Consider the following 26,914-nt stretch of genomic DNA (forward strand, 5'->3'; position numbering starts at 1 on the left):
CCCCCCCCCCCCCCCCCTCCACAGGACCGCCAGCCAGCCCCGTCTAGAGTTATTCCAGGAATGCGTTGAACATGGCCGCCTCGACGAAGGAGCACAAGACGGGACTGCTGGAGCTCCGCGTGACCGTGGACCGCTGGACCCGCGTGCTGGCCACGCTCACCGGGGACACGCTCACGGTGAACCCCGGCGAGGGCGCCGAGGAGCCCGGCGCGAGGCCCGGCGCGAGTCCCGGCGCCGGCGCCCTGAACGGAGACCCCCCGAACCTGGGCTCGTCCGCGGTCCCGGAAACCATCACCAACGTGAAGCGCACCGTGCGGGTGACCAAGCAGGACGTGGGCGGACTCGGGATCAGTATCAAAGGTACGTTTCGACGGCGGAAGCCGGCGGCATGAAGTTTGGACTTGTTCGTTTGAGTTTGGTGTTGTCGCAGAGCACTCACTTACTGTCAGGGACGCCGAGCGGGGGGCGACCAACCGGCGGGTCCACTCGCCGCCGCACCGAGCTAACTTCAAGTTGACCGTTGCGCGAACTCTCCCGCTAACAGGACGGTTACGTTCAACTTGTGTTTTTTTTTCTGTCGTGTTGATTCGACACAAGTTCTTCTCCGCGTTTATTTATTTATTTATCTATTTTTTATTTTTTTGGACTCACACTTAATAAATCCACTCTGTGTTCTGTACATATATTAAAAGGATAAAATAAAATCAAATAAAAAAATCCCAAGTGCTCAAACTGTGCTTCATCTCAAGTTGGGGGGGGGGGGGGGGGGGGGGGGTGTCTAATAACGTCCTAATAAGGAACAGTTTAACACAAGCTAACGTACATATGTTACTGACAGCGTAGTGAATTAAATTCTTCTTTACTTTACCAAGTTTTGTACTCATGTCGTAGGTTTTTCCCTTTTCCATTTTTTCCTCCAAAAACACTTGCTTTTTATAGGTTTCCATAAAAAAAGTTTGAATAGCTGCCGCTAATGTATTTAACTGTGAAAACCAACATTTGTTTTTGTTTCTTTTAATTGTTGTTCTATGGACATTAGAGCATAAGATTACATGTTAAGTTGACAACATTCTGACGACATGTAATAAACCAACACACACAACAACAGTTTGTCAAATGTTGCAGCATGTTGACAGTTGTTTGCTCCTCTACAACTTTTTTTCTTCTTTTTCTGTTGCCTCCAATTTTTTTTTTTTTAATTTGGAGCCGTACATCTGAAAAGAGTACTTGCACCCGCAAGAAAAGGAGAGAGGATTGTTGTGTCATGAAAAAAAGTTGTGGCTGTGTGAGGACTCATTAGGGGGCTGTGCGAGTGAAAAGAGATGGCACAGAAACGGGAGTAAATCCATCGCGGCTTCTACAGGAGTAAACTGGTTTCGACTGACTTTTTTTTTTTTTACAGGTTAACTTTGTGATCAGAGTTGAAGCCCGCTGCTGCACATCAAGGTTACAGCGCCATTGCTCCTGTATAACTTCTCAGATGTGAAAAGGTTGTGACCTCCCCATATCTTACAAGCCAGGCTCTACATACCTGCGCTGTGTACTGAGTGGCGGCTGACAAAAGCCTTTTTTTTCCCCTTCGTCCCCGTTTTCTCGACCTGCAGCAACAGGCTGCTATCTCAGTGGCGATCTCGACGTGAAGAAGACTGGTAGGGTGGAACGTTTTGGAAGCTATGTAAATACGAAAGATGAAATAGAATAGTGCAGCGATAACGCTGCATACTACACTTGTTTGTGGTTATGATTGTAAGGATGTGATATGTGTGTGCCACCACTCACCCCGGGGCTGTGATCTGGGCACTATCGCAACGAACATTAAAGGGGCAGTAAGTAATTTTGGAGAAAGATTGTTCGTTTTTCTAACTGCACTTGTCGGGTGCTTCGAACCCGCAGCCTCGGTTATGGGAGACGGATGCGCTAAACCGCGAGTTCAAAACCCCCTGATTCGTATGCATTCATTTTGGTGCACACACTGAACCGACAGATAGCGGGTCGTTAGGAAACATTCGCTGAATTTTACAACACGTGTATTGGATTAGAAATCGCTGCCCCTTTAAGACAGAAAAAGGTGCAACTGTGTAAATGGTGTCGGTGAACTTGCATGTGAGTTACAGCCTCCACCTCCCGACAGGTTCCCGGTGTACAAGTATCGACAGGTTATCACTTGGCCACTCAGCGGTGCACAGGGTCGATTTAATGGACCGCTGTCGACTCGCTCCGTTGTCATGCTGCAGAGACGCTTCATCACTGTAGCTGCTGGCTGACGGGTTAATTTTCAGTTCTCCCACTGTTGCCACCATCAACAACAACAACGACCAAGCCAACCACTCATGACATAAATGTGATGTCCATCTCTGTGGAAAATCAGACAGCATGCTATTAACGCAAAACCATTTCCGCCGCCCCGCTGGGTTGACTGCTGTTGTGATGCTGGTTTGTTCAAAGACAGAGATGAAGCGAGGGGAGGAAGACGGGTGTCGCAGAGGGACAGGGAGAGAAGACACAAAGAGCAAAGCGTAGACAAAACCGTTTAATCTGTTAAAACGGGACACAGCGTGAGCCAACGGTGATCAAATGCGTAGAAAGAGAGTGTCAAAAGGGGTAAAGCAAAGTGAAAGAACACGGCAAAAGTTGCCAGCTAGCTGACACCACGTTGTGAACAGCTGAGAGGAGCCGTCCACAGCCGGCCAGTTGTCACTGGCCAAGGATGGAAGCTATGTGGCTCGCAGTCAAGTGCTCCACTCGTGTTAATTTTAGGGAGCCCACCCCTGCTCGCAGAAAAGTGCGGGGGCAGTCAGCCTCTTCGTGTCTAAATTTACAGCGGGAGAGCCCAGGAAGTGAGGCTCGAGGTCTGTCGACAGGCCCGCTGGTCGGAGAGAGAGGAGGAGCATGCCTACGCTCTCTCGGTGGGAGCTTGCCCCCCCCCCCCCCCCCCCCGATGCTGTCCCAATGTGTTTTGCCCCACTTTCGTAGGAAGCGATGTGAGTTGAAATCAATATTTGAAGTTGTAGGGTGCATGTTATGAATCTCTTCTTTGGTGTTTGCGCTCTTTTGTCACAGGCCGGCTCAGATGTTCGCGGCATTTTTTGTCCGGTAACAAAGCTCAGGCGCAGTGTTATGTGACCGACCTGCTATTAAAAAGATAGTCCCCCCCTCTGTTTGGCTTTGCACTCATCAGGAATACTTTTCCACGTTATCTAGTCTTGTGTTGAATCTGGTTGTTGTTGTTGTTGTTGTTGTTGTTGTTGTTTGCTTGTGTGATTGTTCATTGGCAGCCGAGGAAGTTTGATGAAGTTAAGTGCTGATCGTGCTGAATTCTTTGAAAGGAGCATTATCACCACAAACACACTGTTTGCACAAAACTACCTAATTAGGTACATGTCATTGTTGTACAAACCAGCACCATTCATTTACCTGTCACGGGCAGCTCCACACCTCCGCCGCCGCCACCACCCTGCTGTCAAGTGAGTGACAGGCTGCCAGCTGGCGGGTGCTGAACTCTGTTTGCCAGGAAAAAGTTGGAGGAAGAAAGACGGGCATGCTAATGGAATATTGGAGGATTACGGGTTGTGTAGGAGTGGCAGACATATTGACAGCATTTTTCCCCTTCAATATGTCAAGGGTGTTTATTCAGCAGTCATGTCAGGGAGAAGTATTTGACATTGGAAGTGAACCTGAAAGTCTGTAGGGGGGGGGGGGGGGGGGGGGGGGGGGAATTGAAAGGAGATATATAATGGAGGAAGATGGTTAATGTGTAATTGTCACTGTGGGCCAGTCTGCAGAGGTCACATTTAATTTAATACTGTAGTTTGTCAAAGTAGGGTAAAATAAAAACTTCTTTACTTACATCAAGTCACTTGATGTAAGGAATTTTATATGCGTCAAATCCCAAGGAATCACCCACAGGAAGCAAACCTGCGGAAAATGTATTTAAAATGAATTACATATAATCCTCTTCTAGATAATTTCTCACCAGCCTGAAGGCAATAGTCCAAGTGCCAGCTGATTAATGACGATATTTCTCATGAAGAGTAATTGTCCACACCAAAATCAGCAGGACCACAGATCAGCCTTCTAGCTGACTTTCATTTAACAAGGGAGAAAGGCAGGCATAGGAAGAGAGAGAAGTTACTCCATGGGGGTGAACTGTGTCTGTCCTCACATACTCTTTTAACTTAACAATTTAAGTGACCAAATTCGCCCTTAAATGGGTCAAAGGTTGTACAGTTTAAGTGTGAATGTATGCATAATGCAACTATGTGAAACAGCAGGTTCCTGAGAAACAATTTCATGATGATAAAAACTTTTCTGTTTTCTAATGCAGGTGGGAGGGAGAACAAGATGCCAATCCTCATCTCTAAGATTTTTAAGGGCCTGGCTGCTGACCAGACTGAGGCACTTTATGTCGGTGACGCCATACTGTCTGTCAATGGCAATGACTTACGGGAGGCCACACATGATGAGGCTGTGCAATCGCTGAAGAAAACTGGAAAAGAAGTCATACTCGAAGGTAAGGTATTTTTCAGAAATGCAGAACCCTTCAGAAAAAAGTCATCCAGAAATCCGGAACAGAGACTCACTTATTCTTTGTCCGACCCCCGTAGTTTCATAATGATTCAATTTTTTTTTACACATTTCATAATAACATAAAAGCTCTATATTAGTGTTTCGCACTGTTGCTTCTTTGTAGAACTGTGTGCAGTGCTCTATGCTCTCTCTCGCTCTCTCTTTCTCTCTCTCACAAACATACACACACTGACCTGTATGTCATAATCGGACTGGCCATCAGCACCACGTGAGTTCCCCGGTGAACAATCAATGCAGCCATTAAGTTTTAGCATCTATGTGGCGAAGAATCATGAAGATGGTAGGAGATATCGGCTTTAGTTGCAGCTTAACATATACAATGACACGACACAGAAAATGTGCTGTATCGTAACATGTATCATTATCTAAATTCTAAATTACCCATATCAGGATATGAGATTTTGGTCATCGCACGGCCCTTTGCCACAACTATCTGATGATAAAGAGGCATTTCATGCTTAACAGTATAACACTCCTTATCTCCCATGACCTTACCTTTTCTCCACTACTCCGCTCCAAATTGAAATATAGATGTAAACAATGGTAACTTTTGATACCTTGATGTTTCCATACGTTGCTCCAGCACTTTGTTTGAATTTTCCTTAAGGGGCCAAATATGATGCGCTGAGAGATGCGGCTCGTTCAATCTGAACTTTGATCAGACTTCCTCGTAAAACATCCAAATAATGAGTTGAACTGAAAGAGCAGGAGGCAACCAAAGACTCATATTTCAAGAACGCTTGTTGTGGCTCACACTTCTGAGCATCCCGGCGTGCTAATGAGCAGTCTTCCTCAACATCAAACACTTTTGACAATGAAAGTACTTTAAGTTCATGCCAGACAGCACAGTGCAGAACTTATGGGCTGAGACCTGCTGCCGCGCATTGGAAGGTTTGCGGCGGAGGCAGCAGGTGTTTGATGGTGTTTTTTCTTTCCTCTTGCTCATACTCATTCTTCAGAGCAGACAGCTAAATGAACCGTATCACTTTTCTTTTGTCCTCTCCTGTCTCATCCCTAACTTTTGGTCATTTGCAGGGTGTGTTTTTTTTTTTTTTGCATGCACACTAGTGTTCGTGGGCACACATTTGCCTAAAAGCATCCGCCTGCTAACAGGTGTGAAACAACATGGTGAATCTGTGAAGTCGTCGTTACTTGTGAGGACAAGCGAAGGGGGATTAAGTGCAGTCTTCTCTCTTGCCAACTGATTGCATCACATGGATTCTGCATCCCCCACCAAGCTGACAAAGTTTGAGCGAGATTTATACAGGATGTTACTATTCAAAAAGAATATGATTTTATCAGGAACCGTGAAGCTTGACACTTCTTCTGTTTTGCTTTTATTATATATTCTTCCTATAGATCTGTACATGCTCTTTGTTCCAATCCGTGTTTTGAGAGATTTCCAGATGAATGAGTATGTCAAAGTCTCCCCAGAAACTGGGATAAAGAAAAACACTGGCCTGGTGTGCAATAAGCTGTATGAAATAAAAATGACTCATGCACTCAGTGCATGAAACATTACATAAACTTTCCAGTTGAGAAAATGAATGTAAAAATAGGGAACACTGAAACCAGAGTTACCAGTGTTCCATGTGACAGCATTTCTGTGGGTGAACTTGCGCAGTGGGCTAGCGCCAGTAACTTCAGTCGGTGGAGCCGATACAGCTCGAGCTACAGCCGGGGGAAATCATCGCAAATCCCCCTGCCTTACTTGTCCACAGTCAGGCAGAAAAGTGTTGATATCAGACAGCTCAACCGGCGCTGCTCTCTGATCCGTCATGTCAGGAATCATTTCATGGGTTTCCCATTACCCCCGAGGACCTGGTAGAGGAGTGAAGAGACAAGAAGGGCTTGAGGGTTGAATGTGTGTGCCTGAATCCATTTGTATTTTTTGATGTCCTGCCATTCCTTCGCCCGTGTTTGTGCGTGGATGTACAATGTATATCTGTCCCAGAGATGGCAGGGGTGTGGAACACACATCTGTCGCAGGATGCCGTTTAAGGGAATAGAGGAAATAAAGAATGAAAATTTGTATTGGTCAGCAGGCGTTTGTAAGTTTGATTTTGGCATTTTATCAAGATGCCCGGCAGTAAGAGACAACTCCCTCTTGGCACTACTTCATAATACAGAGGGCCTTGACTGAAATCAGGGAGAAACTGCCTCCATCACCGTGAAATATCTTGAATATATGAACAGTAATACTTGCATCGGTCAGATTTCTGACAACATTTTAGGAGCTAAACGAGTGTAGCCTGGTTGCCTTTTCATTTGGGACGGCGATTATTTATTTTTACCTTGACTTGTTTGGAAGGCAAGTGAAGAAATATTTATAATAGCTTGGATTAAACGGATTTCTGTCCACCTCAGATAAATGCGATGTGATTTGCAGCAGCACATGAAAGGCTTTAATGTTGAGCTCTGTCTCACATCTTTAGAAGTGTAATCAAGGTGAGGGATGTTTTCAGGGATACTACTTGTGATTGTGTTTTCATGCATAAGATTAGAAAAACAAGAACATATATTATTAGGAAGACTTCAGGGGATTTGGATTTCCCAGCATCGTACGTGTTTCACTGGAAAAAAGCTTTTCCATTGTCCACTTTATAGATTTGTAATAAGTCATATGGTTTTAATGTCCCACACAGTTTCTTAGCAGCAGAATTAAGTCGGGATTTCTCAGGTTGAATGAGTGTGAAAGTGTTAAAAGTTCCTCCTGAAATGTTTCCCCAGATCTCTCACCATGAATAAGAATTTCTACATTATCTCCCTGTCCGTTTGAAAGAAAGAAAAAGACCACTAGAGCCTTAGTGTGTGCTCCTTCTCTGTCCTATCTTCACATCAAAATGGTGATAAAATAATCAATATGTGTGTGTGTGAAACACATGAGAAGGTCATATAAATATAACAGTCATGGTGAAAACATAAAACTACAGCTGCCTTCATTTTCTCTCGGTCACATTTACAGTGTCACTGTGTGTGTGTTTATGAATGGGTGTGTGAGAGCACATGTGCTGCTTCCATAACTTCAGGAGTGTGTGTGTGCTAATAGAGAGCAATCTGCTTTATCTTCAAGTATGTGTAGGTGAGGAGGAAAGGGAAGGGGATGGAGAGGACGGCTGCATTGGACATTCATATTATAATATCGCTCCTGAAAGTACCTTAGAATCACAGTCATGGACTTTCTGCCACAGCAAATCGGGAGATTTATGTATCGCTATTGTGAAATGTTAAGTGTGAGAACATCATGAGACGCAGAGGCATCAAAATATAAAAGGAGTAAGAAATGAGGAGCGAACGAAAAGAGACGGCAGTCATATATGAAGCAGCTCTAAAGGGGCTGGATGAGTGATGTAGTGCTGCTCTCTGAACTGTCCCGCTGCCTTCTACACTGTTTTAATTTGTATTCTACTCTCACTGAAGACACATCCATCATTGCCACCTGCTTGCCTGCCAAGACACGGCTCATTCCACGACTGTATGAAGGAACCATGGCACTAGGAAACCATGTGTGAGTGTGTGTGTCAGTGTATGCATGTGTGAATCTGTGAAAGAAAGGGAAGGGGGGGCTGGGATAGTTCAATGGTAAAACTGTTCCCCCGGGCAACCAGTGTCTGACAGGGAAGCACACACAAAGTAAGTATACCACATATTTTCACGCACATGAAAACTTACACACACAATGTGTAAAACAGAGAGGAAGGTTAAATGGGCCGCAGATGGAGAACACATCAAGACACTGCTAAGTGAGAGTGTGTGAACATATGAATTTATTGATAATTGGCAGGTGGATGTCAGTTTGTGTGTGTGTGTGTGTGTGTGTGTGTGTGTGTGTGTGTGTGTGTGTGTGTGTGTGTGTGTGTGTGTGTGTGTGTGTGTGTGTGTGTGTGTGTGTGTGTGTGTGTGTGTGTGTGTGTGTGTGTGTGTGTGTGTGTGTGTGTGTGTGTGTGTGTGTGTGTGTGTGTGTGTGTGTGTGAAGGCTGTTCTGTGTTCATCACAGGAGGAGGAGAGTTGGCACCTGTTTGGTAGCGCAGAGGAAGAATGTTAACTCTCTGAGCAACATCGACAGACTGAACAGACACGAGCTGCCACAACAAATGGTTAACTCCTGAAAACAAAGAGGGAAAAAAATTACTATATACTTTCCATAGAATTTCCAGATACCTGAAGGAGAAAAATGCTGTACTGTCTCAGATTTCCATTAAAAAAGCTACAAGCAATTAATCCGTGTCAAACACGATAGAGATTCTGTGGTAGTGATTCTGAAATGTGAAACTGATGAATAATTTTATTTATCCTGATTAATATCCCAAATGGGGGCTCTTAGTCTGGAAACCAAACCAATCCGTACGCCCCACTTCACCCTCCAAGGTCTTCTCTTGACAATGTAGACAGTTTACACATTTCTGTCACTCTGCACTACGTCAAGTTTCATTGCTCTGATTGGTTGTTGTAGTCCAATCCATTTGCGCCCAGGGACATTTTGTTCTGCGCCCCATGGAAATTAAACATGAATGGAGAGGTTCCAGAGCCATTTGCAAATGCGAGTAGGTCTGGCGATGCCAGGCTTGGGAGCTCTTTCCACTTGGCAGCACAAAATCCTGAAATGCACCTTTTTAAAAGGACACTCTGACCCGGGTCCGATGAGAAGGTGGTCTTGTTCCATGTGTTAAGGTTTATTTTTATTTTTTTGTTCTTGGTGAGGGTATCAGCTTAATGTCAGAATTTACTTGGATATCCACACAAAAAGAATTCTGTGCACAAGAGAGAATGGAGGACTGGGTGAGGGAAAGCTGGCCAAGACATTTCCGGACACCGCTGGTTCTGCCTGCCCCGTCCTTTTCATTAAGGTAGTTGTGCTCAGGCTCAGTGCACACACACACGGATTAAGTAGGCTTAGTCTTGGAAGCTGTACGGTTTCGTGCCTTCCCTCGTCTAGAGATTCCTTTAAAATGTTGGAAAACGTGTTTTTTTGGACGTGTTGTTAGCTGTATCAAGTCTCCAGATTTCGGCCCAGTGTGTCGGCATGAACTATTGACTGACTTTGTACAAAGCTTAGTGCATTTATGTCGTGTTAACAGCCAACACAAGATTAAAACAAGTGCTGATGTCTTATTCTGTCTAGTAAAAGTAAGTGAAACAAACCTGCCGATGTACAGAGAAACATTTCAAACATGTTTTTAACTGCGACTGATGAGTGGATACATTTATTCAGGGACACTAGAAGTAGAACTTGACAGGAATGTGATATGCATTTCTTTTGGTTCAGAGGATTTAACACGGTGAAATGAAACATTCAGTCTGTGAGCAGATTGAATCTTTTTCCATCATTCTTACTCACCAACTGACACTAACAGCTGAATTTGCTGCTAAAACAAAAGCCGCTAGGGTTTGTTTTGAGTACATTTCTTAATGAAGGGGGAGAGAACAGCAGAATCATAACTCTAGAGACACACTAATTTACCTTTTGTCACACTTTGGCATTTCAAAAAAAAAAAAAGGTTGCGTACGTGCGACAGAACAGGTGAGTCAAAGCTCACATGACAATCAACGTGAGCATAGACCGGAGTACATAGAGAGGTAATTCAGTAATACATTTAATTTCATGGATGCACATTCATTTGAATGTGTGCGTCCATGATTTCTAACCTGTAATTTTCCACTTTGCCTTTGCTGAGTCCTGTGATGTGGACACCGGGAGGTTAGAGGTCGTTGTGGTTAAAGATGACCTCTCTATGGACTTTATGTCACCAACTGTGAGCTCACTGATTTAAATCACTTGTCCTATTCACTATAAATGTCAGTCAAGCACAGTTGTGAGTTGTTTTTTTCTGATACTGATGGTTCTGATGTTAGCAATAGGTGTTGAAACATTAATGCATGGTCACCAACACCATGTAGGAATAATGATTGGTTTCTCCCCTTGTTATTTATTTGTAGTCACAGTATCACTTGTCCCAGGGACCGAGGCGTAGCCATTAGAAACAGCCCCCGTTGAGCCACACTGCTTTAGATCATGGCTGTCGTGGAGGCTACATTGTGAACGAGTCTCAACAAATCTTGCAAGATGACATCCCAGTGAACACTGACACAGCGGTTGCCCTTTTGACTGGAAGTTATGAATGTGACTATATCATTTAGACGTTCGCTTTAAAACTGTCGGAATGTAAAAAATTCAATATGCGCGAGCAGAAAGGTCTTTCAGGAGTGCATGAGGTGAGATTAGATTTGGAGCGCTTCATTTGTGTCTGTCAAGAGCTCTCAGCCAGAGCTTACCCCAAACCTTATCTCTCTCTGTGTCACACACACATTGTGTATTAATCTGCAACTGGAAGATGATGATGATGATGATATTAAAGAAATAATGTCTAAGCTATTAATGCAAGGACGGACACTGCAGCCCTCCAGAGGGCTGACGGCTGCAGATTAGCAATTTGAGTGCCCTTTTCCTTTCGAGGTCTAAAAACTGCGTTTCCTATCCACAAATCGAGCTCCTCAAACATGCGTGGATAGAACCACTCAAGAGGAGAAACGCGCCTTATCATCTTTTTAAGCAAGATACATAGTTGAGGTGGTGATTTGTGGAATACAATGACTTTGGTGGAGTGAGGTTTGTAAAGCTTTTAACTGGGACGCAGCGGCGGCAGCAGCCATGTTGGCTGTTAACACGTAATCTAATACATAAAAATGCTGAGCTCGTATATGCAGGCATATTCTCTCGCACACGCGTGCTTCTTCCTCCTCTCCTGCTGATCCACAGCGTGGCCTGTGTCCCACCCGAGTCCGAGATGAGCGAGTTGATGTTTCTGTGTATTGGCTAATATCTATTCATCTGGTGGGTGGCGGCAGTGGTTTGGAGCGTTCTTCCAGTAGCCCTTTTGTTCCTCCTGCCCCCCTTTCAGAGAATTAAAAAAAGAAAAAGAAAAAGAGAGCTACAGTTGTTCTTATTCCTTCTCAATCAGTGTGTGTTTTGTACGATATCGTCTGCAGCATGAAATTCCTGCCCTTTCCCCCCCCCCCCTCTTGTGAGTCAGACCAGCAGGATTAATGAATTCCTCATACTGTTGCTGTCCCATACACTGCCTGGATAGCTTGTCACGCTGGATTGGTGCAGTCGCCGGTGTGTCCAGCGCCACAGAGGCTCAGTTTGCTCCATTTCTCGCTTCGCCGACATTCAACGCCACCTAACGAAATATGCCTTTTAAACAACATGTGCAGAGTAGAGTCCATAAAACAATGTTGTGGTCGTGTTACGTGTTGCAAATGAAACTAAGACCAATTTAAAGTCCTGGACCCGACAGACCCTCGTATCATTTTCCCCCCTTTTTTCTTAATTTGACTTGTCTGTCAAATTTAATTGCCAGCTTAAAATTCAGCATCTGCGTGTAGCAATGCTCCGGGGTGGATCGTGCGGAGTCAAACTTTTCATGCTTTTCAGACATGACGTGAGGATAGAAAACGCATGAACCCAACCAGTGTTGATAGAGGAACGGCACTGCGTGATGTGAGGATCCTTTCAGCAGTGTGCGCTGGTGTGTCCCTGCTTTAAGCAAGCTGAGTGACGTCATAACTGCCCCAACTTATGTACAGTTGTGCCAATGACATGCAAGTACTTTAAAGCTTAATTAAAACCTCCGTGCTCTCACTCGCGTGACAGAATAATTATTACTTTGAAAATAAACCTTTCCCTTGTAGCCTGACTCGGCGCCTCAGCCACTTCTCTCTGGTGTCTTCTCAACCTATTGTACCTCTTGATTCTCCGTGCTGCCTCTTTGATAGCCTTTTATTAAAAGCAACTTCTCAAATGACTTATTTAACTGTAAAGATTTCAGATGTACCATTATCAAGATGTAGAAGTGTTTTTGTAGAGCGGTGTCGTGCATGTAGTCTTGAGTTAATCGGCAACAAAAGGAAACTCACATTCAATTTGGTTTTCCAGGTGACAGTTGTGTGTTTTAGTTGACCTGTGCTGCACTGATTCAGTTACCTCATCTGGAGATAAAAACGTATTTTTTCTTGAATGAGCAATAAGTGAAGTTGAGTGTTGTTTGAGACTATGAGTCTGGAAAGAAATGCAATAACTGATTTGACTGTACAAGTTTTTTCCACTGTGCAGTGGCAGGCAGAAAGGAAAAAATCACCAGCACTGCACATTTGATGCTTCATATTGTAAGATATTGAGCGTATTTGCTGTATCTAAAAATAATACTGTCCTGTGAAAGAATGCTTTCCTACTAGTGGTAGCACCAATAGGACATATGGACCCGTACACTTGTATTAACAATGACCTAGATAAGTTCATCAGCCCTTTTTTATGCATTCTTTCCTGGTTCAAATATCTTCTTGTTAAGATTCAGATCTCGGCAGGTCATACATGAAAATAGTTCACTTTCATTAAAAGCAAATCAATTTAAATTATATTTTTGCAGTGTTAAAACTAGTGCAACACATACATATCTGGATAGAAACAGAGAAGGAGCAACAAAGTCAGTTAATGTTTGTATATTTCAATCAAAACTTTGGAGGTCGTTGGATGTAATCAACTGTCCACAGCCGTTATCTCCTGCTGTAGTCAGCAGTGTGCTCTGTAGCTTCTTCTGTCTGATTATATCCCTGCTCTGAAACCTCTAACCCCCCTCTGCACACAAAGTTTGGTTCCCTCTCCTTCGGAGCCGCTGGCCCGTGAGGACATTGTGCTCGGACTCAGCGTGGGACGGATTAACCCGCAAAATAACACGGCTTTATTAAACCACAGCTCTCCCTCAGACCCTTCTCCCTCGGTGGCGTCAAGTTTGCTTAGCAGGCCCCCTCTGAACCCCACTGCCCTGATCCGGGGCCCCTGATAAATTGGTGGCCCAGTCTTTGTGCCGCTCTTCTCACTTCATTACAGGCTTAGACTCCACTGAACCGTCCTACAGTATTGTGCAGAATGTGCATACTGGGCATGGAGGGAGGAGGGTAGTGCCATCGGAGGCTGTGTTTGCTGCCATTATTCAGAATACATTGTTAATACACACAGCCATACGCATAAATGCATGCACGCCATACCAGCCAACATAAATTTGTTATTTGTTTTTAACGTTTAAGATAAAACTTTCAAAATGGCCACTTAGGATTTCGTATGCTTTGCACATTATAATCCACACTATCATTTTTTCTTTCCTTTCAAAGTCTACTGCTATTTGAAACTGAGATGCAGATGTTTACATCACTTTCAAATAAATTATTTTCAAATGAGGCTCATATTTCACACAGCAAGTTACCACTTTGAATCACAGTGTGCAAACATACATGAACCCATTAATGGGAAATGGAGTTTTATTTGCATATCGAGCAGGAAATTGATTGGTAGAGAATTTTAAAAACGTTGTAAAGTGATGTGGAAATGTCTGCAGTCGAAGCTCTCGCTCTGTTTTTGTCCTCTGCCAGATCCTGTTCAAGTTTCCCTCACTTTCACTTTGTTGAATCAGGATAATTAACTCTCCTGACACCCTATGCAAAGTAGTCATGCCTCATCTTACAGTATGTGAATTAGTTTAATTCTGATTCAGTGTGCTCTGCCCTCTCTCCCTGTCAGCTTCTCTCATATCATAACTCACACCTCACACCCCCCTCCAAGCGTGGCATTTATCCATGATTTTAATGAGATGGGCAAGAGGAGCGATGAACTTATCTAAATCATTCTGAACAGGAGAAAAATCTTCTATAGTTGTTTGACAACGCCAGAAAGACACATTAATCAGCAAAACACTGGGGACACGGCAACCCAACATCTATTTACTGTAAATAAAATCCCAGCGATAAGTTTAAAGATGTGTGGACATGTGTGTGCACACAAACCTCAAATATTTGAGGATGATTGTAATATTGTTTTAGTTGGTTCTTATTAGTGCTGTAATTGGTATAGTACAATTTGATAAAAGTATTCATGTTCCATGTTTATCTTGAGAATTATCACACAATTCTTGCTGAAGCTTTTGGCCTCTTGTTTTGGTTTCACAGTCTGCCACTTTACAATTTCGATTCCAGGCACTGTTTGTGTTTTTAGCCAAATAGAACTGTACACTACCTGCACAGTATCAGACAGAAGACAAGAAAAATCCAGCAAGTCTTTTTTCAATGTTCTCTTCTGTTGCACAATCCGCTTCCTAACAACTCTCAAAACAAGTCCCCTCTTTCCTGCATCATCAGATTTGATTGGCGGACATTAGTTGGCTCATTAAATGATTTCCGTCCTTTTCCCCATAATTGACCTCAACGTATTGAATAGAAACCGTCGGCGTTCCTCGTATTTTGCACAGTTATTTATGACATTGTTTTGGCCTGAGACGCCGTCCCTCGTTGGTGGTGTAACATTTGGGACATTCTTCGCCCGACATGGTTTACAGAGCCAACAGCATGCTTCTGAGGTCGCTGACTGGCCAATGACATTCCAGCTGCTCCCACGGCAACCGGTGGCTGGGGGAGGAGGAGCTGGCGTTTAGCTTCGGTTTCGTCTCTTGACGGGCCAATGCCACTTTTTTTACCATGAAGTCAAGAGTCGTGTTAACGAAATGTCAAACTGCCCTCAACCTGCTGTTTTTATGGCTGGACACCAGCTGGTTTGAGGATCTTTACAATGGTTTCTACTGTGTGTGTGTGTGTGTGTGTGTGTGTGTGTGTGTGTGTGTGTGTGTGTGTGTGTGTGTGTGTGTGTGTGTGTGTGTGTGTGTGTGTGTGTGTGTGTGTGTGTGTGTGTGTGTGTGTGTGTGTGTGTGTGTGTGTGTGTGTGTGTGTGTGTGTGTGTGCGCGCGCGTGTTCATGAAAGCAGAGGGTTAGGTTGATTTTGTTTTCAGAATATACTGTATATTAAGTAATCAGCATGTTGGCAAGCATTATTGTGAAAATGTAAAACTTGTGCTTTAGCAGCTTGGACTTTCCGGGAAACTGGAAAAGAGAGAGAGGGGTTTGAAAAAGAAGCTTTTCAACCCATAGTTAAGTGAACTGTGTCAAAACTGAATTGTCTGAAAACGTCTGGTCAGGATTTGCGAGGTTCAATGTAAAGACTTTAGCAGGAAAAGCTTAGCGCCGGATTCTGCAGAAGAGGCGAAGACACTCCTCACACACATGCGTGTGCACATGAACACACACACACACACACACACACACACACACACACACACACACACACACACACACACACACACAGTACAAAAGTAGTTTCACTGGCTGCCAGATAAGCTGAAGTAATAACGGTGCGATCTCAGCTAATTTTAGCTCTGTATTGAATGGGCCACCACTGATACTCATGGCAACATATCTAGGTTCAGCTTAGCTTTTTCGGTCTGACTGTATTCCCCGTCTCACTCATTTTTGTATTATTCTATCTTCCTCTCAATCACTTTTTTCTTTCCCTGTCTCATTCTCTAATCCTCCATCCCGCGCCTCTCGTCCTTTACATTCACCACCCTGTTTGAAAGCTATCTCTTCTGATTTTTTTGTTATGCGGTGCCGCAGCTAATGCCTGAAATCTCTCATCTGGGGAACACCAATACGATCATTTCCGCGGTGCTTTTTGGAAAAATGGTGAAAAGGCCTCTTTACAAAAGTAAACATCTCCTTATACCTGCGATAATTCATTTTTTTTGTCTTCCTCCCAGCCTGCTCTGCAGTTTGTGCAGCATGAATCAGACATGAACCCAATCTTACATAATAAGATTTTAGTACCTGCAGCCACGTCCGTGCTCCGCCTTTCTTCTGAAGTTCTTGAGAAGCTTTTATAATACAAAGTGTAGCGCTAGCTGCATGACTGATCCTTATCACGCACAGATAACCATCAGTGAAGTGGCAGTCCCACTGTGCTGCCACCCAAATTTCTTTGAGAAATCCTGCCGCTCTTTCATATCCAGTATAGTCGAATGGGTTTAGGAGATCTCCTATAATGGCTTCCACATGAAACACTAATGGAGGCAATCCCGTTTCCCATTCAGTCTTGTGGCCCGGGCCTGCCACATTCAGATTGACCACATCAATTTTGAATGGCTGCGGTCCAGCGACAAGACGGCAGTTGGCTACCCTATGGTAGAAAACATCAATGGGTTGGCACATGAACAAATGGACAGAAGCTAATTTCCATGAGACATTACATATGCAAGTTGACAGCTACTTCAAAGTGGAGCTGGTACACATTAGTCTCTCACTACTTGACATGTTTTCCCAGTCTACATATTCCCAGTAAGTCTGGGGTTTTCTTTTTCTTCAGATTTCCCCTGGTTCATAGAGCTGATGAGTGTTGCATAGTGCAAATGAGGTATACAAGTTAAACTATGTTTTATTCAAGCCGAAAAGGTTTTTTTGCACACATATTGATGTATTTTTATGCATTCTTTTTTACGTTTATTTGCACGTCAAGCACACGAGCAACCGAAAGCGACACCGAGGCGGCAAACAGAACACGCATCTTTAGAACGGCCATTGCGTTAGACTGCGCGTGTGAACGTGAGCGCACGTGAGGGGAGCAGCGTGGGGCCTGGTGGCAAACGGAGAGCCGCTTTGCCGAAGCAACGGTGCAAAACACACATTGGAAATAGTTCATCTTGTTATGAGAAGTGTGAAAATATTTTCGGTTTGTTGTGAGTCTACGGCAAAGAACAAATTAGACTATGGCGGGGCGCCCCAGTCTAGGTAATTGATGGGATACACTGGGGCATGTGCGTGCCGGTGTAAACAGGAAGCAGATTGTGAGAACCAATCAGGAAGTGAATGTGGGTGACTGTCTACACGTCTCGGTTTAACTGGTTCAGAAACTCTGGAGCAGTGTGGACAGCAGTGTAGAGCTGCAGCAGTTGATCGATTAGTAATCGACTACTAAATTAACTGCCAACTATTTTGATAATTGCTTATTCGATTAAAGTAGTTTTTATGAAAAAAAGAAGGTCAAAATTCTCTGATTTCAGCTTCTTAAAAGTGAATATTTTCTGGTTTCTTTGCTCCTCTATGACAGTAAACTGAATATCTTTGGTGTGTGGAGAAACCAAACATAATCTCGGAGTTTTGGGAAACATGATCCGACATTTTACAACATTTTATGGACCAAACAACTAATCGAGAAAAATAATCCACGGATTAATCGATTATGAAAATAATCATTAGTTGCACCCCTGCAGCAGTGATGCATTTTAAAACAAAAACATAGTAATGTGGATGTAGTCTTTTTTTGAGCTTGACGGATGGGATGCGTTCAGATGCAGCAATCATTTTTTTTCTCTTGCACAAAAAATTCAAACAGTAAAGCTACTTTGAAGGATTTACTGTGTGGGAAATCCATTATCGTAGTTTTGACCAATTTTTCTTATTGAGGCTAGTTGGGTCATTGAGGTTTGCTACTAATTGGACGAGCAGGTTCGGTTGCTCAGTAACAACAGGCACAACCTCCTAAGGGCCTTGGATGGAAAGATAAAAGTGACACGTCTGGCTTCTGCAACGCATTTTAGATGCTTCATCTAAACAGCCTCTTATGCACACTTTTCAACTGCATCAGCAAAATGTGAGGTGGTTGTGATTGTGTTCACAGAGATACACAAAACATGAGCATAGAGCAAAAAACAGTGGTAACTCAAGAGTGCTTTTACACTATTTTTTCAAAACAAGTGCAGATATGATATGGTTTTGACCCAATAGAAAAACAACCTTTAACGTCTCTGAACATAATTTCCTCTTTTCTTCCTCCAAATTTCGAGAATTCACAAATGTGAAATATTGTCCAACCGAAAGCAGCCATTCTTCATCAAATCAAGTACATGTCGAAATTGGCAGAGCGAAAATCAAAGTCGGCAACTGTCAAAGAACGACTAAAAGAAGAGGAGGACACATCCGAGCAAGATCTCGGTGCCAGCTTTCAGTAGACAGCGAGTCAAGTACCACACCGCTGCCCACACGGGGGTATTTTGATTCATATCTCACCTTGTGTGCTCTTGTGTGTGTATTTGCATGTGTGCTGCTCACACGAAAAAAATGTGTGAGCAAATGTTTGCCTTTAACTCGTACGGTTTATGTCGTTTCTACATGAAAAGGACGCTGTTAAACCAGAAGTGTGTGTGTGTGTGTGTGTGTGTGTGTGTGTGTGTGTGTGTGTGTGTGTGTGTGTGTGTGTGTGTGTGTGTGTGTGTGTGTGTGTGTGTGTGTGTGTGTGTGTGTGTGTGTGTGTGTGTGTGTGTGTGTGTGTGTGTGTGAGTGAGTGAGTGAGTGAGTGAGTGAGTGAGTGAGTGAGTGAGTGAGTGAGTGAGTGAGTGAGTGAGTGAGTGAGTGAGTGAGTGAGTGAGTGAGTGAGTGAGTGAGTGAGTGAGTGAGTGAGTGAGTGAGTGAGTGAGTGAGTGAGTGAGTGAGTGAGTGAGTGAGTGAGTGAGTGAGTGAGTGAGTGAGTGAGTGAGTGAGTGAGTGAGTGAGTGAGTGAGGGAGGGAGGGAGGGAGGGAGGGAGGGAGAATGTGAGGCAGACATTTCCAATGCTCTCGATCCAAAGGTGAAAAGATCCAGATGGATAGATGAACATCGTGCTGACTCAGAGGAGTCACTCTATGTTTACAGATTGCAGCATTTAGGTCGAGCCCTTTACCACAGCAGCCTGAGTCGCCTGCAGACGTGCACTGTAATCCCTGAGTGCCCTTCTAGTTTTAACTGTTGGAATTTAGAAAGAACCCGGGTCGCTTTTCTTCAACGGAACATCTTGAATACTGCTGTCCTGTGAATAAAACTGTTACTTTTACAAGTTTTATATTTGACATTTATAGAGCACTGGAACCAATCACCAGAGACGAGAAAATCAAGTAACAGATTGGTCTGAAAAGAGACTTGGGGGACACATTGCTTCAATAGAAATGGCTGGAGATGGTGTGGTCTGACATTGACATTTGATAACAGTTCGTCCTCCGTTCCAAGGACGAGATAACAGGTGAACTATCCCTCGCTTTGCTCGTCATACCTGACTTCCTGCCGGGGCACGTTGTCACGTGTACGATGCCATTCGTGTGAACATTGCATCTGTAGTGGTCATTTTCCTTTTCAAGGGAGTTTACATCCACTCTACTTATGTTTCCGATTTAAAATGCGTCACTGTTGCTACGTTGACGCCTGCCGTCCACACCGCTCCTGAGTTTGGAAAAAGCTGCCGCGTTGTGGTGTGGATGAGCAGACACTATGACGCAATTATCCATTCCTGACTCCTGATTCGTATCAGCCGCGACTCGACTAAAAGCGCTAAATGTAAAAAATTGTAAACACTTTCTGTCGGCAACAGTTCCATATCGTCGTCAGTTCGCCGTCATGCTATCTTCTGTAACTAAGCAACCAAATGCAAAGTAGAAATTCTGCTTCCTGTTTACACATCATGTAAACGTGCGTTTTCCCCGTGTGACAGAGTTGACTTCTGACACGGAGATGACTTCTGACACGGAGCTGACACGTCGTCTGGATGATGGGGATCGTTTTAGTTTTCAAACGGAAACATGGTGGTGTGTGAAAAACTTCCAGACCAGAGACTTTATGTATGCGTGAAAGCTAAAGGCCATTTAGTTAAACTGGCAATTGAACCGAGGAGTGTTACAGATTAAATGTCCAGAAGCAGCTTGAACAGTGATTGATAGGGGGCGCACAGTGTTCCCCCTCGAAGACACTGCCGACGGACCCTTACATAACTTCTGACCCCCTAATCAATAAGTCACTCCACCGACTCCTGGCCGAATGTTTTAACTACACGACTGACCGACGCCGCATCCCGGCGATGGTGAAATCCCCGTCTCGCGCTCTCGTTATCCTGGGCTACGACTCTCCCGCTAGCCCCCTTGGCTACATTGTACTGTGCAAGAAGAGCCCTTCACACTTCCCCAGTGAAACCAGAGAGCTCTGCCTTGAGCCTTCGGCCTCATGCCTTGCCATGTCCTCTGCGCTATTTTTACTCCGGCAGCGGCCGCTTCTGCCAAACCCCATACCACAGCCTCCTGGACCGGAGCTGGGACCATGTGTGGGTGTAAAAGGTGTATGTAGTACACATGTGTGTCAACTGTAAAACTGTGCATTCAAAGAATATGCACAGAGTAGGCTGTAATCATAACCAATGCTGCAACACTTCAGTTACACTCGATTATAGCCCACATTATTGTGTAATTATGGGGGGGGCCCATGGCTCGGGGGTTGGAATGCTGACCATGAGCCGCAGCTTCCCTGGCTTGAATCTCTTCATGGACCTTTGCTGCTCATCTCTCTCTGATGTCCATATCGATTAAAGCCCCGAAAGATGGTCACATATTTTTAAATAATTGGCCACTTGAATGCAGGATGTGGTACAGTAGTGTCATTTTAATAGAGCAATATTGTTTTTAGAAGGGAGAGCAATTTAGTATGAAGATCTTGTAATAAAAGTTATAGTGTCAAAAAGACCCAACAAACTAAGAAGAGCAGAAATATCTGTCAACAATTGTTTTTGAAATTACAAGCTCTATATAAAATATTGGGGATGAAATATCACATGTGAAAATGGTGTAACTATAGACCACATGAGTTATGAGCTCTGAAAACCTCGGTTCCCTATGATTATGGACGTGCAGATAACTCGTGTTTTGTCGTCACACAGCACAGAACAGAGGATACTGATGAACGGTTTTGAGATGATGAACTGAACGGAGTTTGCCTTTTTTTTTCTTTTTACAAATAAAGAACTCGGCAGGAGATTGTCTGAGTCAGACGCGTTCGCGTGTTTGGGGTAGAGCTCGCAGGAGGCAGGACATGCTGCTGCAGAATAGCTCACCCGCTCACTGGGAGTTTTTTCCGTCGATTTTCCTGCAGTATTCTCGGAAAATGTCCGGAGCGACATTTGTGTTCCGACATACGTAAAGGTTGTGGCTTTAGTGCATGTCTGAAGGCAGCTGTAGTCGCAGTGACTCGATCGACTGGTCGCAGCAGTACACAGCATAAAAATAAAAATGTTTAAATTCAATTATTTAGAATACACATTTGGAACAAGTGGGTGTGATTTTGCTCCAGCTGTGGCCTGTGTGACCAAGCAAAGTTCACGAAATCACAAATTAAGTGGTGTTTTTTTTGTTTTGGTTAATTTCACCTTCATGAGAATAGAATAGGTTATACTCCTGGTTAGATTTGCCATGTGAGGAGATGTTTTTGTCCTCATAACGGAGCGCGAGAGGCTTTGTGAAATAGCTGCTAAGTGGCAGTGAATATTCTCCCCAGACGGATGTTCTGCACCTTTTTTTGAAGCTGTTTCGAAAAAGTGCTGCCGCAGTTTTCAACTCCTCTCCGACGCCAGAGGCTCCACATTCATATCCCCCCCCCCCCCCCCAAAAATTCCCTTTCGCTCCCTCCTCCATCCTTCTTGTTCTGCCTTTTCCTCCACATCTAATTCTCTCCCTCGCTCTGTTGCAGTGAAGTACATCAAGGAGATGTCGGCCTTCTTTAAGAGCTCGGGGTCCCCCGGGGCCACCCTCCCCTGGGACTCTCCCCCCTCGACGCCGCAGAGGGGCACGGAGCTCTGCCCCGCCGAGGTGAAGGAGCCCCGCAGCATCCCGCTGAAGATGTGTCAGGTGTCCCGAAAACAGTGCCCCCCGGACACAGAGAACAGGTACTACACGCGAGACGTTGAGGAGGAACGAATCTGACAGATCTCAACCTGAAAACAACAAAACGGTTTTCGAGAGAATTTTTATGAAGAAAGACTTTTACTTCTTGAGGGATATCTTACTCACCTATTCTCTTTGTTAACATCTGAAACTTCCTCTTCACCCGCAAGCTTCTCTCTTTGACCATTTGCCTTTTATTTATCTAACTGCCCCCGTTTCCACCTCGGTTCTGTCTCCCTGATCGCTCCCTCCCTCCCGCTCTCTCCCTCTAATCCTCTCGTCTCATCTGCCAGGTATTTCGAGGTGATTTCAGGCAACAGAAAGAGCTCTGTGTTCCTGCGGGCGAAGGACCCAGCCATGGCCCAGTCCTGGTTCAACGGGATCCAGGCAGGCACCGCCAACCTTTTGCCACGAGTGAAGGAGGAGATGAAGAGCATGCAGCCTGGCATGGAGGTGAAACATGTGGGCTGGATCGCAGAGCAGGTGTGTATGCACGAATATAGCTGTGCACGGCATTTACTGCAACAACAAACAAAACCAAAAAAAGCTCAGTATTTTTTATACTTAGTATTTTGATTATGATTTTATTCAAAATGTGATGTGCTTTTGTTCCTGGTTCAGGTTTCAGTTTTCCACCGTGTTGAACATTAGATTTTCTTCAATGCATACGGCAGCACAGAAATCAATTTTTCCAGTCCATGTATGAACATGTCAACTCGTCTGCTGATATACCCGGCACTTACTGACGGTTTTGTTTCGACATGCTCCCCTGTACAGGTGACACAGGGTCCAGAGAGACCGGTGCTGGCCGTGTTGACAGACAGAGACCTGCTCCTGTATCCCTCCCTGCCTGAAACCAGAGAGAGCCTCAGCAGCCCCGCCAAGAGCCACCCGCTCATCACGACCAGGTTCACATGCGCTAACGTCCTCTTATTTGACCGAGGCCTTTTTCTGTTAGGACCCCCACTCTTTGAAACAATCTCCCTGTGGAGATTTTTTATAAATGTGCTTTCTCAGGACTCGGGGTCTGAATTCGTTTTAAATTCAGTCATGTTAACCTTTTTTAATTTCTAATCATTTTAAATCCGTAACATTTTTGTGTGATCTTCAAACAGCTTTTGATTGTTTGCATCTGTTTTTCGGGAAGGTGCACTATGAATAAAGTTTATTATGAACATATGTGCACATACAGTAGATGCTAACACACTCTCAACATGTGTCTGGACATAACACACGTCTAATAAAGTTATTCGATCTATCCTCCACCCCGAGCCGCCCAGGTTTTAGTCACCAGACGTTCCAAATAGTTTATTTTAACCGAGCCAAGAACACATACTTACTTCTTTCCACCGGCCGACTGCTGGACATTTCGCCACGTATCGTCACATTCATTTGGTCGACATTAGTGGAACCAGAACCTATGAGTCATGTTTTCTTTCTTTCCCTCCCTTCTTTCTCTCCTGGGCACATCACATCTGCAGCGCTCTCTCTTTCTCTGTGACACACCCACGTGCATACCATACTATTTCATTTGCTTTCCTGGCCCTAATCTTTTTCTATAAATTTGAATGAACCTTCTTTTTTCCCCCCCTCGGTTTTCACACAATCTCCCCTTTTTGTCCAAAGACTGGTCCACTCTGGCCCGGGTAAAAGTTCCCCGCTCCTGGACTCCGAGCTGTCGTTTGGCCTGCGTTCGGGCACCAAGCAGGGCGTGGAGACCCACGTGTTCAGAGTGGACTCGGCCAAGGAGCTGTCCACCTGGACTCATCTGCTGGTGGAGGGCAGCCACAATGCTGCTGAGCTCATCAAGGAGGTCACCACGGGTACGGATAACTTCCACTTCTCTGCTTGTGATTATGGCACAATTTCTTCCGCCTACATGTGGAAAATCCAAGGGGTTTTTTTCCGTGCTGTCGGAGGAGCCAAGGGATTGGACAGAAATAATGTTTAGGTGTTAATGTTTTATATTTGAGAAAGCAAATGTTGCTCCAGACATTTTTTCTGAACTTTTCCAGAATTCACAGCGAGCGGGTGGGCGTGTTGGTGACACAATAAAAAAAGAATACACACACAACAGAACAGAGAGTTGTCCCAGACTAGAATCTGCTGCCACTCAAACTGACTGACGGGTTGTTTTCAAGAGTTGTGCGGTTAAAAAATCCCTGGATTAACGATTTGGATTTTTTTTTTGATCTGTATCTATGACTATACCTGTTTTCATTCGAAATATTACAGCTCAGGCTCTTGGTTTTCTATTCAGCAGACGCATAAGATTGTCTCACAAAGCAGAATTACAAGTTACAGTGGTGTTCTGTACACAGTGACTTAGGGACTATTGTGGTTTTCTTTGATAAAAGATCTAAAGTGGAGTTCAGTCGCATTTTGTAATGATTCTTATGAAAAGCTTGAGAGGAGACACAACATTTTATGTTTTAAATGCAGTACATGTTGTGTTTTATAAGTAAAACACAACAGTGTAGTAATGTACACACGCTGCCCTCTGCTGGTAGCAGGATGTGGTGCAAAAACTTTCTTACATGATCTAAAAGAAAAGTATCAGAATAAGGAGAGAGTAAGTATAAGTGAGACTTACATTCAAAGAAGATTTAGCTCTGCTGTCTTTTCAGAAAAGTTTGCATGATTCCATCAAATTAAATCTTCTACCCTCTCAGAGCATGAAGATAATAAATTCATAGGTTAAAGCCAATATTTCTGGGCTCTATATGACTCCGGCCGTGGCACTTTGGAACGATTTCACAGCTGGACGTTGTGCTACCTTCATGTAACCCCTGTGTTTTGTTTTCTTCTGCCACGCCAGCCTGTAGCTGGAACGGGAAGGAGTGCACCCTGGGAGTGCACATCGACGAGGGTTTCACGTTGTTCACCGAGGAGATGGGCGTCAGGAAAAGTGTTCTCCTCCAGCAGCCGTTCGAGCGCCTCAGGATGTCCTCGGACGACGGAGTTCGCATGATGTTCCTCGACTTTGGAGGCCCCGAGGCCGAGATCGTGAGTCGCGGTTTTGTGTGGAAATTTTCTCTGTGCATTGGTAAATTATCATTATCATCAAGTTATTTTGTGAAACAGACGATGGAGTTTAAAATCCAGTAAGTGGATCTTGTGTTAACATTATTTTATGAAGTCAAAAAAATAAATAAACTTTGCTAATTCAAATTTTAAAATCTTTTTTTTAACAGCATTTGAATTGTTTTTTTTAGTTTTTTTAACTTCCTGCAAATATGATTATTCTACTTCTCTCTCTTCTTTCAGCCACTGGATCTCCACTGTTGCCCAAAGACCATCGTCTTCATCATCCACTCCTTCCTGTCCGCAAAAGTCAAGCGACTTGGCCTCCTGGCATGATAATGGTCGACCTTCCCGACAACATCAACAATAGGGATATTTAATGAAACACACACACAGCCCAGAAGACTGACACACACACACACACACACACACACACACACACACCAGAGGACAGGGCCACAGGGGGGGAGAAAAAAAAAGGGATGATCACTAACCTTTTTCTTTTCAGATTTCCTCGGCCTCTAAAATAGTTTTCTCTGCTCGGGCGTCTCCTGGTCGCTCTAGTGGACGGAAGAGAAAACCACAGCATTGATGGACCTTTGTTGAACTTGTAGTTGTAAGGTAATGAGAGGTTTGAACTGTTGGTATAAGTCAGCAGCTACTTAAGGGATCTGACTCCTTTTGATGGCCATGACACTTTGTGATGGCAAAACCCCGACAGCTTGCATCGTACCGCTTTTTAAGCTTGAAGACACAAACATTTCTGTTTTATTCTTTTTTTTTTTGTCCCACTGTAAAGTTTTGTTTTGTTGGATGAGTCACAGCAGGGCTTCGTCATGAACGCGCTTTTCATCTTTTTAACGAGCTGTCACACGAAAAAAAAGTTATTTCACGAACGTCCTGATTGATTTTGGATAAACAGTATTTTTCTTGTTTTTGTTTAATGGAGGCGGCGTCAGTGGAGTGACAGGATGACTCGTCTGTACTGAACAACCTACAGATTAGAATTCAACAATGCGGAGAGTTTAGTTGCCTTTACCCTGAATGTTCATGGAATAAGCTACATGTTTGATGGTTTTTTTAAGGCGACTTCAAGTGAACAATGTCTATTTTTCATTGCAGCTGAACATCCTCTTATTTTATATCCCTCTCTGTTTCTCTCCCTCCACCGTTTTAAGCGTGTTTAGAATCTCTAGTCTAGAGAAACAACAACTAACAGAGGATGAAATTATACATTTTTATTGTGTTTGAGCTTAACCAATAAATTAGATTCAAAAGTTATAATTTTCCTAACAAAAAACCCCCACATACCTTAAATCGTGTGGCTCCACAGTTTCATTTCGACATCAGCCCATGACATGTACATAATAAGCGACCTGTGTATTTGGAGTCCTGTCAGGAGAGGCTGTCATTTTTTAACCAGCTGACATGAAATGGTGTCAGTTCAGTTGAGCTACTTACTTCTGTTGGGATGAAAGATAAAAGACTGAGTTTAGCCCGTAAAGGAGACGCATCATGCTCATATTCAAGTTCACGATTCTACTTTGGGTCATTATTTGATGAGGCGCCGGCTGAACGAGGCGTTTCAGGAGCTTCGGGGGTTTTTCCTGTCGAGGAGAGGAGCTCCCTTTACAGCAGACTTCTGGCTTTTTAACTTTGCAGCCCTTTTACATGCACAAAGGAACCTACACTGCCCCCCCCC

The 26,914-nt window shown here is 44.1% G+C and overlaps 2 protein-coding genes across 2 annotated transcripts in view; one reads left to right on the forward strand and one right to left on the reverse strand.

Annotated features, from left to right (window-relative positions):
• cbfa2t2 (CBFA2/RUNX1 partner transcriptional co-repressor 2) overlaps positions 1-532 on the reverse strand; it is a 49,015-nt gene extending 48,483 nt beyond the window's left edge. The window contains exon 1 of the mRNA XM_035632046.2: positions 444-532. The gene's annotated coding sequence lies outside the window, so the exon portion shown is untranslated. The remainder of the gene's footprint in view (positions 1-443) is intronic.
• snta1 (syntrophin, alpha 1) lies at positions 1-26,914 on the forward strand. The gene is made up of 8 exons (XM_035632054.2): positions 1-360; positions 4,325-4,510; positions 21,995-22,190; positions 22,482-22,671; positions 22,966-23,096; positions 23,815-24,011; positions 25,007-25,194; positions 25,456-26,914. Exons 1-8 carry the CDS (start codon positions 72-74, stop codon positions 25,546-25,548), a joined length of 1,470 nt encoding a protein of 489 aa, XP_035487947.1. The 5' UTR covers positions 1-71; the 3' UTR covers positions 25,549-26,914.

The sequence above is a fragment of the Scophthalmus maximus genome, chromosome 6, assembly GCF_022379125.1.
Source record: "Scophthalmus maximus strain ysfricsl-2021 chromosome 6, ASM2237912v1, whole genome shotgun sequence".
Lineage (NCBI taxonomy): Eukaryota > Metazoa > Chordata > Actinopteri > Pleuronectiformes > Scophthalmidae > Scophthalmus > Scophthalmus maximus.